At 43.8% G+C, this 14,670-nt stretch overlaps 1 protein-coding gene across 2 annotated transcripts in view; it reads right to left on the bottom strand.

Annotated features, from left to right (window-relative positions):
* Positions 1-7,322: 7,322 nt before the first annotated feature.
* LOC142587448 (AB hydrolase superfamily protein YfhM-like) overlaps positions 7,323-14,670 on the bottom strand; it is a 30,682-nt gene continuing 23,334 nt past the window's right edge. For both annotated transcript variants that reach the window (XM_075698472.1, XM_075698473.1), the window contains exons 6-7: positions 13,844-13,980; positions 7,323-7,766 (exon numbers count right to left, since the gene is read on the bottom strand). In XM_075698472.1, coding sequence (XP_075554587.1) covers positions 7,345-7,766; positions 13,844-13,980 — 559 coding nt within the window. In that variant the 3' untranslated portion in view covers positions 7,323-7,344. The remainder of the gene's footprint in view (positions 7,767-13,843; positions 13,981-14,670) is intronic.

The raw sequence follows: 14,670 nt of genomic DNA on the forward strand, positions 1-14,670 counted from the left end.
TCAGAGTGCTTTTTTTTACTTTAGGAGACTGGAGATGTGCGCAAAGTGTGACATGTCAGTGTGCTAATTAATGTATTTGCTGGTTTGCAAATTATTCGTTGCAACTTTATTTTTGCCAGAGAGGTACAACTTTGCCTCTTGTAAAGGGCTTTTTAGATAAAACACTTACTATTTATTATGACCATTGCTTCCTTTGTTACACAAATGCAGCTTCCAGTACATTCCATTTTATTTCCATGTTTATGTAAGTTTCTAATATGAGGCTTGCATATTCATTTCTCACGTTCTGGAGTGGCAAGATGCAGCATTACTGTCTCATCGTTCGCTGTACTACAGTAGTGTTCACTTGTTACACTGAATCCCCCGTTTAAGTATTCTGTACTAATTTCACTTTATTGCTTTTTTGTTGTATGGTTATTTTTCTCGCCATTACCTACTTTGATATATCCTAAAGGCAATATTTCCAATTTTGCATTGTTCCCATTTTTTTTTATTTCTGTCACAGGATTGTTTTATGATGGTATGCGGTGGTATTTCTTTTTGTGCTCTTTTAAAGCTTCTAGATGACTGGTAACATTGCTTGGAGGCAGTTACCATCCAATTCATACTTTTGCATTTTTCAGTCTACTTCTTCCATTCGCTCCGATGTCACTTCTGCGTAACTCTAGTCCATCTAATAGCACGCGCAATTTACTATGATAAATTAGACACTTTAGTACACTCCAGGTTTTTCTGTTCATTTTTGTATGAGTACTTGGAATTTTGTTTATGTGCTAGTGAATGTTCACTTTCGAGTTCATTACGAATCCTTTCTGCGACTTTTGTCATTGTTGATGTACTTTTATTTCTATTTGCATTTCTCACACAGTTTGTTCGAACCTTGCATAAGCATTACATTTTAATAAAGTGTTCTTGCTTTGTCACAATGTTCTCATTTCATGCACTCTTGGCATGAAGGGCTTGGTCTGGCCACCTGCCAAGACGTGGCCATTTGTTCTTTGCAGGAGGTCATTCCCATTGTGGTTGTAAGCATCGTAGCTTACTAAAGGCGGTATTAAGGATTTATTATTCCTAACAGGCTCATTTTCGTGCGACTTGGTAGACGATGCGCCGGCCATGCGGGGAACAGTGCTTGGCACTGCGCCATGGTTCTTACAGTCAACACCGACGCTTCTACTCATCTGGGGCGCGATTGGAGATCGTTGTTCGAAACGCCCGATCAGTTTCACCTCACGCGATTGGCCTAGGCCGTGCCAACGGGTGCGGCTGACGACGTCTGCGCGGCATAGGCCAGTCGCGTGAGGCGAAACTAAACGCGTGTTTTGAACAACGATGTCTGATCGCGCCCGTCACCCGCGAAAATTAGCTTCAGATGATCGTAAACCTTTCAAGACCGCTTCTAGACCAGCTTTTTGATAACGTCCTAAAAACGTTTAGAAATTGGTTACGAATAGTTTTGGCAAAAGGATTACTTGTGTCTTTCCCAATCCTATTTCTAGACCAGCTTTTCGAATACGTCTTGCAGACCTGTTCTAGATCGTCTCAAGAAAGTAATTAAGCCGGACATTAGCAGAGATATCCGACGTTTTCCCGCCGAAGTTCTCTCATTCGTGTCTTCTTTAACCCGTTTTTATCGTCTTGGATAAACGCTACGAAAACGTTACGTATCTCTTTTGTGCTACCTGGGTAGCAAGGATTCCAGCTGCATAGGCGCGCTCTCACCCCATGCGCCCAACCAATCAGATCCATTCCACTTTCATAGAGAGGGGAAAGGGCAGGGAAGGGTACCATACATGCTGCGCCGGCTTCGTTTCCGTTCTGTCTCGGAAAAAGGATGGAGCAGCATTAGGGTTTGCACGTTCCCCCGTCTATATTTGTATGGGTCTGCTGCGGCATTAGTCAAGCGATTGGCGGATGCCGTAAGGGGTGCGTTGCCGGCGCTCGTGTGTCTTGAAAGCGATCAGCCATGGGGCCAAATTGTGCGTCCGCGCGGGCCTAATCTTGAAAGCAATCTGTGATGTTTGCAGAGTGCGCGTAGTGCCGGTCTCTTCGTTAGCGCTGTGCTTTCGACGTTTGGTTCTTGTTGAAACGATAGATGCACGAAGGCCAATTCGCTTGCTGCTGCCGCGATTCATCGCTCCAGCATTCTGACAGCGAGTTTCTGCACTCATCGCGCGAGATGTGTTCATGTTTACCTATGTACACGTGACACCATACTTGGTAATTTAGTTAAAACACGTTAGCGGGCTTGTTGGTACAAATCTATGACAGAATGTGTAAGCGCGACTGAACAAGGACGTAAGAAGAAATGGACGCACAAAGATAGCGCTGTCTCTTTGCGTCTGTTTCTTCCTACATCCTCATTCAGTCATGCTTATACATTATATCATTGTTAATTTAGTTAGTAAGCTAATGCTTACACGTTTATATGACCAAGAAAACTATAATCTTTACTTCGTACAGATATCTACTAAATTGCTATCGCAATCGGTGCTTGGCCTTTCGGGTGGAACTGCGATTTTTTTTTTGTATTTCCGAAGCACGCGATGTTAACTATTGCAGTGATTATCTGAGTATTAACTTCCATTATGAATCTTTTTGTCGAAAATGTAACTACTTCTCTGTTCGCAATAAGCAAAAAAAGCAGTCCAAGGAACTTTCGATTACGTAATTCCTTCTTGAAAACCGCTCGGTGCATCCTTGTCTTTAGGGGCGCTGGTTATTAGTTCTCGAGAAATGGTGGGGTACCATTGGCTAGCTCCAGTACGCGGAGGGGGATGGTGCAGCAGTTGTAATATACCGAATAATGTTTAGTGAACGATATGCGTACTGAATCGTAAACCGCTGACTGCTGTGACGCTTGGTTCCACGAAACTTTCATGGTGGGGTAAATTTGGTCTGTACGTGTACATGAATCAAACAAGAAATCGGGAACTCAACCAACCACGGGCGTGTTATCTGCAATATGAGTGGACCTTTTTTTTTTGTTATCACTGGAACCGTTTCATATTTTAGAGGAAAACGTATTTCTTGCGTGTTGGAAACTCTACAACGGAGATATCACTTTATTTGGACGTGGTATCTAATACAGCTGCATTTAACATTTGGGCCACCGGTAGGATACCCAATATTAGAACTTCTTGCAATTGCAACGCCTATTCCTTTGATGCGGGCTTTGGCTTTACCAATGGTGCTGTACAGAAAAGCAGCTATGGTAGTTGCGGATACATTGCTCTCTTTTCTTTTCTCGCTGTAGTATTGTGATATTGAAACAACAACGCGAACGGTCTCGCGCCCACTAAGGCCGAATAGTGTACAGGAGCCAAAAAAAAAAAAGAGAGAGACATTGCCTAACTCTGAGAAAGCTGCACCACGTGAATATCACTGTCCTTTCGGTGTGTCGGCTAGCTGCAGCTTTACTTCGCACGCTGGCTTGTTAAATTGCAGAAAATAAAGTAAATCGAAGAATTTGTTCAATGTGCCATTTTATTACCACGTCGGTAATGAAATAATAAACCATAGTGCAGTGCCTGCACTATGGTTTAGAGATCACCGTGATCTGACAGTGTAGGTCCAGGTTTATAGTAATTTTTTTCTTCTTCTTTTTATCAGCGCGGCAGTTTTACAATGGTTATCGTGCGGCGACGCTAAAGGCCGACGTGTGGCGGCGTAATCAGTATGTCAGTTAAAGACCAGCCACCAGGCGCCGTTGGGGCCCCAAATTTTGTTTGAAATGTCATTATCTGTGATTATAAAATAAAAGTCACCTTGCGTGTACCTCACTGGAACATACCGCAAATCCGATGCCCACTTTACTTTGTCCTGTAATTCGTATTTTTGTTTATTCCTGTTGTGTTTCGTCGGCTCCAGTGAGCATTTCGCGAAGATTGCGCCGTGATCCTTTGGATAACTTGAATTTTGGCTCATTTTAATAGCTTTCTGCCAAACTGTTTTACTAAGACGAAAGCCTCAGATGGCTCACTGATCCAAAAATACGACGACTGTATTGCGCTAAGGCAGCAAAATTGAAACACATGTGCTAGTAAGCCATCAATTTTTTTGGTCACAAAAAGAGCTCAATTATCTCTTTTCGCGTTGAACAGATGCCCTCCTAAATAATCAGTGTGGCCACAAAATTATCAGCGTGTGCTTTTCCTGGTTTTGTTCCTATTTGCAGAGCAACGTGCCCTTGTCTTATAACATTTTCAAGAGTATAATTATGCCTGCGGGACGTGTAAATAAATCTGCTGTGGAAAGTAAGCGCCGTGTGTTTGCCTGATTTGCCTTTCGGCGTCCGTCTCATTCTGCCCGCCTACAAGAAAGCCGAAGGCACCATATGTACACATCCATGTAGCTACACCCGTCGATAAAAGGGTTAAAATTAAAAAAAAATAATTCAATGAGCCGGCATATTAGTCTTAATGGTCCTCATAGACCTGCCTCGACCGTTCTAGCGTACCATTAGACACGCAGAACCATTGGCGATGTCTAGGCAACTGAAAAAAAAAGAAAACAAGAGGGAAACAAGAGGTAAACAAGAGAAAAGGAATGAAAGAAAGTAAGAACGCTTTCAAATGAGAATGTTAAATTAATTTAATTAATGCCTCGTGAGCGCGGGCTTTAGCCTTCATCCTCTGTAGCATATGCTAAAGTGACTGCCAACTTTTGGGATGACAATTATATGTGCAGTCCTGGCGAATTTTCGCTATAAGCGTTGCCGTCAACGTGGTGTTCCCTATATCATAGAGGAAGAAATTCATCAAGAGGGAACACTTGGCGAGAACTGGCAACAGGAAACACGTCACACCTAGTGTTAATCCCATCCGTTTGTTGACGCGAGCATCGGCAGAAAAGAATCTGAAATGAACTTACAGGCAACGTTTTATTTTTTAATATTATTTCCCGCTAAAACTAAAAAAAGTTTTCCGTATAAATGAACTTATACTTCGCGACTTTTTTTTCTTGCGGAGTAACAAGCTTTGCCGCACGCCAGATGCGCCATATGCATGCGTCATTCGCCATACCTAGCAGCGAAGCGAGCGAGGCCGGCGTCGCAGGTGAAGCTCGCCTGCTCGGCGACGCGTCTTTTTTGGATGTAGCCCGTTTTTTGGGGCTCCCGGCGTTTTCTCGCGTTCCTTCTTCATTTCGACACGGCACCGCTGCACTATTGGACTACGGCAAGGCGAGAAATTTTGTTTGTCAGTCTGCGACACACTTCATGCACATTTAGGCTTTCTGCACAGAACTGAACCAATATAGTGACTCAGTTATCGAAAAACAGCTCCGCCGTGCAGGCCTAGCTAATTTGAGTTAATTACTAGTACTTTGGAATGTTTGCGATGCTTTCTATGAGCCGAAGCACTATTATAACTTATTTCGGTAGTTTATGGGCATGCTCGCCGCACCTGGCTTTGTGACGAAAAGCACCTCGGCCGTGTGGCGCAGTTTCGTATGTACTGAATTTTACCGGGACAAGTTTTGGCGCTTTCTCTCACCCCAGACGTTATTGTAACTAATTTTGTTACTTTTTGGGGCACTTATCAAGCACAGTGGCCACGCTCGGCGCAGTTAGCGAAAAGCAGCTCGGCTGTGTGGCGCAGTTTTGCGTGTACTGAATCTTACTGGGAAAAGGTCATGACGCATTCTCTGACTCCAAAAATTATTCTAATTCATTTCGTCACTTTTTGAGATACCTTTGAGGCATGCTCGCCGCACCTGGGGTTATGAAGCTGTTAGCAAAAATAGCAAGCCGGCTGTGGTGAGTTAATTTTGCGTGTACTGAATTTTAGTGGGACAAGCTTGTGGCGCTTTCTCTGGCCCTGCAGCCAACATATTCCTTCTTTCGGTACTCATGCTTGTCGAAAACGCGACTAGCGATTGCCGAGAGTGGTAACACGGGAGCGTGTTGCTTGCGCCGGCCGGACGCGTAAGAGATAACTCCGAGGAGCTCGAGAACGTGACATTTCTGCCTTCTGAGCGACTGAAAACAGGCTTTGCACCCACGAATTTGTCGTGAGTGCACCTAGAAGGCATTCTGCTAGCGTGGAACATGGTCTGGACGAGAGCCTGTGGTGTAGCCACCTTTGTGTACTTGGCGTACAATCACGTCGACTGAGGCCAAGTTGTTTTTGGAAATGCGCAGTCATCCGTGTATTTGTGCTCTTAAAGAACAAGAAATAATGTGCGTGAAGGAAGGGATGCTTGAAAATCGGATGCTTTCTTCAGATTTTGTCATTGTTTCGCAGGAGTCTATTTGCTACGAAATGTTTGTAAAAGTGAATTTATCTGTAATGCCGCTAATTCACCACTTACGCACGTTTCGCCTCTACACGCAATATTCCTGTTAGGTCAATGTACCAAAATGATACATGCTTGTAATTTACTTTTCTCAGCTGATGGCAGCCGGTGAAGCATCGTACGGCAAGAACTGCTGCTTACCTGATGCCACAACTTTAGATGAATTCACAAGAAGCCCGGAACCAGCATTTATATAGAGTAAAATAAACATTTCATCATTTCAGAAGACGTCCTTGCATTTTCTTTAAAAGATTGCACGTGACACACATTCGGTGGAGGCTTATAAAGATCGTTCGCAATCATTTTTACTAAATAATGAAACGATTCCGCGCCAACGGCGCGCGTGGTTCCGCAGTAAAGCAAAAAAAAAAAATGAAAAACGCCGCGCTGATCAGCGGAGTCGGCGTGGCGTGTACCAGCTGGCGTTAAAAACGCGCGCGCCCAGAACAGAAATCGGAATAATACCGTCCACTTGTTGCGCTATAAGGGAGTGTCCGCTCTTGTTGAATCTGATTCTCTATGCTTATATACTGGAGCACATGTATCGCACATGTTTATCTTCGCCGTATAAACGAAATTGACGCTGTAATATTCAACCGCCAGAATTGCCACACAAACACATTCTTTCTTAACTGAAATATTTGAGTATTAGTGACAACTATAGCGCGAAAGGCAAGGAATGACAGATTTCACAGCGCACGCTTTTAATCCTAAACTCTTTCAATCTGTTAGAAAGTGGAGACCAATAGCAGTGCTCACTACCTGACAGTTTTGTCATTTAACTGGCTCCACTCCTTCTGCGCAGCGCAGTGGCACCTGCGCGGTGCTATTACAAGCCCTGCACGGCGTGTTAAAGGTCTTCAGGATGCCAGAAATTTCAGCGCACCCATATAAGTCGCCCCTTCGTTTACTTACAACACCGCCCGAGGAGTTCAAACGCAGCACTAAACCTCCTCATCGCTGTCAGTGCTGTCCCCTTTACGTGAGATTGTCTTTTTTTTTTTTGTGAAGCAAATACACAACGCACTAGTGCCAGGCAGGAAGTTTTTATTCTTCTGGAAAACCAGGAATGCCGATTCCTCGTGGAAGCAAAGCAAACGCGTTTGCGATTCGCGTGGCGTCCGGCGAAGTGGAGTGCGCACATGTATTTTCGTTCTGTCTCCTGTTGGAGGGATTCATTTGTTGAAGGCTCCGAGTCACTTGTCCAGATTTCACGAAGCCAACGATATATTGATTGACAGTGCTAAAGCACTCCCGCAAGAGCCAGTGCCCCGCGTGCTTGTAGAAAACGACTGTTGACCTCGCCAGCCATTCTTGGTTGAACGTTGCCACAGGTGACGTCAGAAATTCATCCTTCTGGCCCCAAAGAATGAGTGTGGGCACGTCGAGTCTGCGATACGGCAGCTTGTTCAGCTGCTCCTTGTCGTTGTTGAAGGCGCGATAATAGTTGATGGCGCCTGTGAGAGCACCTACAGAGAAGAAAGAGAGCGGGTGAACGTTAAAAGAATGACAATGTGGCGTACAAGCGCGCGGCAATGCTGCTTCAACCATCCAATGCGAAACAGAACACTAAGACTATGAAAGAGCGTAGGTTAGGGCGTGTCGGTATTCCATAACTGAGTACTATGGCAACGTGGACAAGTAAGCATTAGAAAGTGAGGAAACTGAGAATACTGCAAATAGTTGTTATAGGCTTTAGTCGCCTGGGACCTAATCGGCCAACAGTACCTGCAAATAATAAATAAATAAAATAGACCGCACAGACACACAAGCGCATTACAAATCGTTGAATGAAATGGTGCTGTTAGAAGCATGAATATTTTTACGCATGCCCAATACTTGAACAATTTAAGAAGACAGCAGCGCAAAAACGACACGGACGGAGGCGAGACAACACGGACGAGCGCTGAACTTGCAAAAAAGATTATTGCGAATAATTCATGAATATATAAGTGCTGTCTGAGCCAGGCGTTATCATTTGCACATGCATAAATATGCGAGCTCTTCGTCTGAAAGCCTGATGAAGCCGATGCTGACACATCCCTCGCCAAGTCTAAAAACCCGTTCAGATTGTGTGTAATCGCCCGTGTCACACGCGTGAAGTCAGACAATGCCTTGCCAGAGAACCTTCGAAATATTTTCCGTCTCGTGCATTTGTTTTACGTTGTTTACGTGCCTTCTTGAGCTATCGTTAACACATCTAGCTCCCAGTTCGGCCAACGTACACTTTTCCGCACCTTCAAGGAATTTAATAGACTACACCTTCTCCGCATTCAACAAAACACCGCCTGTGATTTAGGCTAGAGTCCGTAGCTGGATTACCGTAAAGTCGGTCACCCTGCAGATTATTGACAGCTTGTGGGGGGCAGAGAACACGACTTTCACGTCTAAACGCTGGGCCGCCTTTTTCAGATTGTGTGATTGTCCAGCGTTGGTGTAAGGTATCACGGGTACCTACTGCCTACGCTCTGCGCGAGCTTCACATGCTTGCAGTTTTGTGCGCAACTCTTTTTGAGAAGGCCCTCTGCGACCGAAATGAGAATCTGCTGAGGGTCATGTCATATTGTTTCCGTCCGCGTATTTTTTGCGCTGTTGCTTTTTCAAATGTGTACCAACACGCCCGATTCACCATAATAAATCCAGAGCAATTGTCATACGTATTTCTTTCTTTTTGCCTTCACATTGTACATGAAGCATGCACGTTAAAGAAGCTCAACTTTTTTATGGACGTGAAATGCCAGGAAACAAAATCAGAAACAAAAATGTCACAGACGGAATGGAAAGCTTTTGGGGCCGTTTTAGCCACAACCTTTAGAATGTGCACACTCGCATGTTGATTCTATTATTTATTTTATTTATTTAGTTTATTTCTTTAATAAGGAGGAGACATACATGTTTATACAAGTATGCAGAAGGAGGTCCCAGAGCATGTGGCTGAAAGGGGACCTCCTGTCAGAAAATACAAAGCATAAAACAGCAATACAGTAGTCACTATGAGGAAGATTATACAAAGAAAATGTAGTACAAACTGTAAAGTAATATAATATCAATAGCTAGTCGTAGAATTAAAACAGTAATTTAAGGCATTTGCAACCGAACAAACCAAAATACTCATAAAGGCTATAAATGAGAAAAATAAACTAAAGGAAAAGGAAAAACGGAAAGGAAATAAGCGGAAGTGAAGTGAATAGCTTAGATATGTGAATTTAGGTACCTGATAAATTGGCAACAGTATGTCCTCACATTATGTGCGATGAGCAGTGAGGTCGTGCAGAGTGAAAGATAAATTGTAAGTGTAAGGAGGGAAGGTTAACCAAAAGATAAGTATTCAGTATGCTACCCTGCTCTGGGCATAGGGGGTAAGAGGTAGGAGAAATATAAAGAAAAGCACAGAAAGAGAAGGACATCTAGAAAAAGAAAAGGAAAAAGTTTCATGCCCTATAACATGTTCTCTGTATAATTATGCTTGTTGATATATGTACTTTTTTGTTTGTTTTCTCTTACTAATGTATTGCATTACGCGCATTCATTTGTTTTCCTTGTACTTTTTCGTATTTGCTGCTTTAACCCACGTTTTGTACACATCTTTCTTTTTCTTTTTAGAACCGAGGGTCCCATTGCAGTCATTGACTTTCGGACCCTCATCTGCATACTATTTGTTGTTTATTATTGTTTTTTGAATGACGAATAAACTGACACTGAAACTGAAACTGAAACAGGGTCACAGACGAAAGCTAATTCGAGAGTGCCAGAGGCGTTCAACTAAGTTGCTTGACCCGGGGAATCTTACGCCTTCGTCGCCTCCTGTTATGAGCACCGTTTCTGCCGGTACTCGAATATAGCATGCTCATAAAGCATCGGGTCGTCGACGCATGCAACCGCTGTGCAGAAGTTGCGAAAAGCGTAGATTTCTAAACGAAACAGGGTGGCTGCAAAGTGCGTGGGCGGTAAGCGTTGCAGGAGCAATGAAAATTATAACTAAGAAATGTGCAAGTAGCGCGCGGTTGGTGATAGTCCCAGCCTTCGCGACAAGTGCGGTTAGAGCGTTCCTTGTCTTTTGATTTTTCTGCTGCTCTTACCTGACTCGCGTTCTCACGGATAATCCGTGGCGTGCTCTCGTGAAGCGCCGCTAAACAAGACGCCTCTGTGTGGATTCCAAATAAAAAAAAAATTGCATATGAAGCGTTAATGTGCCTCTGACCCTAACGCCAGGATTGGGATCGATCGCCCAGGGTAGCATGGCTTCCAAGGGTGCGTTTAGAAGTCTATAATATGTATAGAAAGTGTTCTGGCGCAGTCGTGCTTTGGTGAACGTGAATTTTGGTTTAATAAGTCTGGAGACGAGAGCATTCGCATGCGGAGTCGTAAAGGTCAGAATTGTTCACTTGTTTCATGTCTAGCCCGTTAAGTGTCCGCATATCTTTAGCGCGTACCTTTGCGTCTACGTAACGAAGGATATGTATATGTATATACTCATTTAGAGTGAAACATTCCGTTTATTGAAATTAAGCGTTTTTGACGCATTCGTGCGCTTCTGGCCGTTAACAACTGTTTCAGCCATTTCAATGCCCGAGCTACTCAAAATATGAACGAAGAGTTCATGCCACCTAAAGTCAGCCTTATCCAAGCCAGTGGCATGGCGAGCCTCGTGCTGTGCAACCGGAAGCTAGGCATTCAGGCCACGATACCGAGAACCAAGCTCTAAAATATCGGCGAGATAACGCCCCAACATTGGTGCCGAATTGAGATACCGATACACCTCCATAGGCAGCTGTTAATTACTTTTCTTTTATTACAAACACTATCCGGGATATATGTACTGTAATTTTTCGTATTAATTCCTACTGGAATTTTGTAATATTGTATTCTTTCACTTGAATAAGTGTCCTAATAAATTAATATTTTATTCTATTCTCTATTGATAGCTTCAATACATATTCAACTCCGGTATTGACAATAATGAAGTCGCTTGTGTCCTTTTATGTAGATGGTTCAATGTCGCTCGATATGGTTGGCCACATTATAGTCGGAAGATAAATAATTACGGATTTAGAGAATACTTTTATTGTTTATTTCAATCTTATATAATCAGTGGCACGCACCTAGCGTCTACTGCATGGTTCAATCAATAGCAAAAAGAAGTAGATTTAGAATGGTGAGTTAAAAAATTAAATTATGGAGTTTTACGTGCCAAAACCACTTTCTGATTATGAGGCATACCGTAGTGGAGGACTCCGGAAATTTCGACCACCTGGGGATCTTTGACATGCACCTAAATGTAAGTACACGGGTGTTTTCGCATTTCGCCTCCATCGAAATGCGGCCGCCATTGCCGGGATTCGATCCCGCGACCTCGTCAGCAGCTCAATACCATAGCCACTGAGCAACCACGGCGAGTAATTGTGAGTTCCTAAAGGCTCACTTTTGCGCCATTTCTTTTTAAACCATTGGCTTTCAAACGCGGCGACTCACCGGGAATAAGGACGGGAGCCATACGGCCAGAGGCGGCGATTAGCCGGATGCGGCTATTGTTGGTTTAAGGGCATATTCGTATATGCCTGGACAACTAATTTACGCTGGACATTTTCGTAATTATTGCCAACAGATGGCAGTGGCATCCATTTTAGGGTGGTCGACATTTTATCGGGATAGCACTTATATGCACACTCCAGGTGAATTCCCGCCGTCATTGTCGGCGTCGCCATGGCATTCCCTACAATGTCCAAGTGCGATAACACCGTGGACTACGGTATGCTATAGGTGCGAGTACTAGAACGCTTGGGTGAGCCGACAATAGTGGCTTGATCTCGCGCGCACCAAGGAGGAAGGCGGGGAGGCAGCATGCCGTCTTTAACCGCGCACAGGGCACCGTGGGAGGGGGGATTCGACACCGGTGCCAGACACGCCTGGAGCGACCGAGCGTGGACGTGCGTGCCTTATGTTGAAAGCGGTCTGCGATAAGTAGTCAGCCGTGCGCGTCGTATTCTGAAAGTGAACTTCGATAAATGCAGAGTCTAGGTGCGCCGAGGGCCCATCGCTTCGTGTGCGCTGTGTTCTCGCCGCTTATTTCGTTTTGCAACGAGAGGCAGCACGAAGGTCAATTCGCTCGCTGCTTCTGCGCTCTTCCTCACACCAGCGTTCTGACAGCGAGAGGCCGCGGTTTTCGAGTGAGATGTGTTTGCCTGGTGCGCGTGGTGCCATGCTGGGTGATTTAGTTCATAAGCGAATGTTAACGAGTTTATACAGCCGGTAAAGTGCTACGCTTACTTGGTATAACTGTACTAATTCGTTATCGCAACTTGTGCTCCTTCTTTCAGGAGAAACTGCGACATCTTTTTTTCATTTGATGCGTGTTGAGTGTTCGCACATGCGTAACGGATTTGCCAAAACTTACGTGCTTCGACGCAGCCACTTGGGTGCGTTGTTGACGAACTATTCCAACAGAATACTAGCAAACAACCCCAATCATGACAATGCGACGTGTGCAGTGCGAAAATCAGGGGAAAATTCAGCCGGAGGTGGGAGTGCCAAGCGTGCTGTGCTACTCCCCATAGGCCTGAACATTTCAAGGTCTTCTACACAAAAATAAATCTGTGCCTGGCAGTAACCTTTTCAACACAAAAGTGTGGCTTTATATTTTTACTAAAGTATTCTATTAGCATCTTGCAGCGTTAATTATTCTAAAATGACTTATGATGAGTATGAGAACGTAATTTTGGCAGCGCATGTTACATAGCAATGATAACTAGTAAGCGTTATATTTGGTATCCAGTGGGTCAACTTAAACGTGAATTACCTCAGTAACTCCCTGAAGCTGTGCGGCATATATTCCAACACGTGGATGACGCACTGTTGGCATCATGCCGCAGTACATATGAGCAAGCGCATAAGGGTAATAAACATGACTGTCAGCAAATATTGTTCTGGTATCATAATTTACTATCGGTTAATAAAAAAACAAGGCTAAAACTCTTTGCTTTAAAAGTGCTAACAAACCGGTAATATACAGGGTGCAACTGTATCGACATTCCCTTGACTGTTTTAAGTCTACTTCGGATTGAATACGTTCTCAGTGTGAAATATCTTTGTTTTCGATTCTGGCATGTCATGAAAGTGCCATCTCTCGAATGTATGCACAAAACTCGCCAAGATCGCTTGTCTTTTGTTTATGCCTAAAGCTTTGTACCCTGTCCGAGTTAATAGGCAGATTGTTTCGCTCGGGCTTCAAGTGAGTTTAGATATTGCTTTTCGCTATTATTCTTGTTCGTCCATCTGGGAAGAGCAAAATAACTCTGGCTTAAGAGGAATGTTGAGGTCGGTAAAGAATGACATGACTATATACGAACCTGGGACCTTTGCGAGCACCGACACTGTTGAAATTGACGGTTTCGCTATCCCTGTTTCTCTATTTAACTATATCTTATAGCCGGTGCCATTTAAATAACGTGAGTCGCAGTTTCCAACGGGGCAAAAAGAAATCTAAGGCTGCAGTGGAATAGTTGTCGCCATTTATTAGTAATCCTCATCATGCGAATTTTCTACGTACCTTTTTGAGAGAACATGTACTTGTGCGCGTATTCTTCCCTTTCGGAGAAGCCCTTGTGCACTTTGTCAAAGAAGGCCAGATCTCGCATAATAAGGTACTGCTCTGGAACCTTTGGATGCCGAAACGGGATCATGTACCTACATGGATGATACTCATATTCAATCAATGAATCGATCATTCTTCATTATGCGGTATGAGGTCCTAATATTACAAACTGCAGGTCGGATCTCCTATAATGATACACTAAAAAAGATGTACTGAACAAATAATAACAATCAAAGAGACAATCTGAGCAGTTACGAAAAGATACTCAAAGTATTTATTGGTTAGCATGAAAGCCATTATGAAGTTCACCGAGGTTACAAAACCTAATGGAATGCAGCATGCGTGATTGTAGCTGAGTTTTTTTTTTAACTAGTTGCATACATTCTCTTGCGCGAACAAGGCGCAAGAAGTGCCCGAGAGGCCAAGCCACCGTATACACCGTGAGCAGCAGCAAGGCTTCATCACAGCAACTCTGAAACAGTGATTCCCTTCGGTATCGTTTATTTAGGCTTTGGGTTAAATTAATTTCTATTCAGTCAGAATGCACCTGCTGTATCAAGGAATTGGACACACGGCCTTGGCAGCAGTACTTTCTCGCACCTGAGCGACTGCGGAGGGTTTCAGAGAAACAGTATTTTTTGGCGTCAGTCCAGTGTTATCGTCCTGCTATGCCAAATATAACAGAACTACTGCTTTAACTATTGCTCAGGCACGACATTATTTCCTGATACCAGTCATAGAGCACCTTAATGAGGATAATAATTTGAATTTATATGGGATTT

Source organism: Dermacentor variabilis, chromosome 7 (assembly GCF_050947875.1).
Source record: "Dermacentor variabilis isolate Ectoservices chromosome 7, ASM5094787v1, whole genome shotgun sequence".
Lineage (NCBI taxonomy): Eukaryota > Metazoa > Arthropoda > Arachnida > Ixodida > Ixodidae > Dermacentor > Dermacentor variabilis.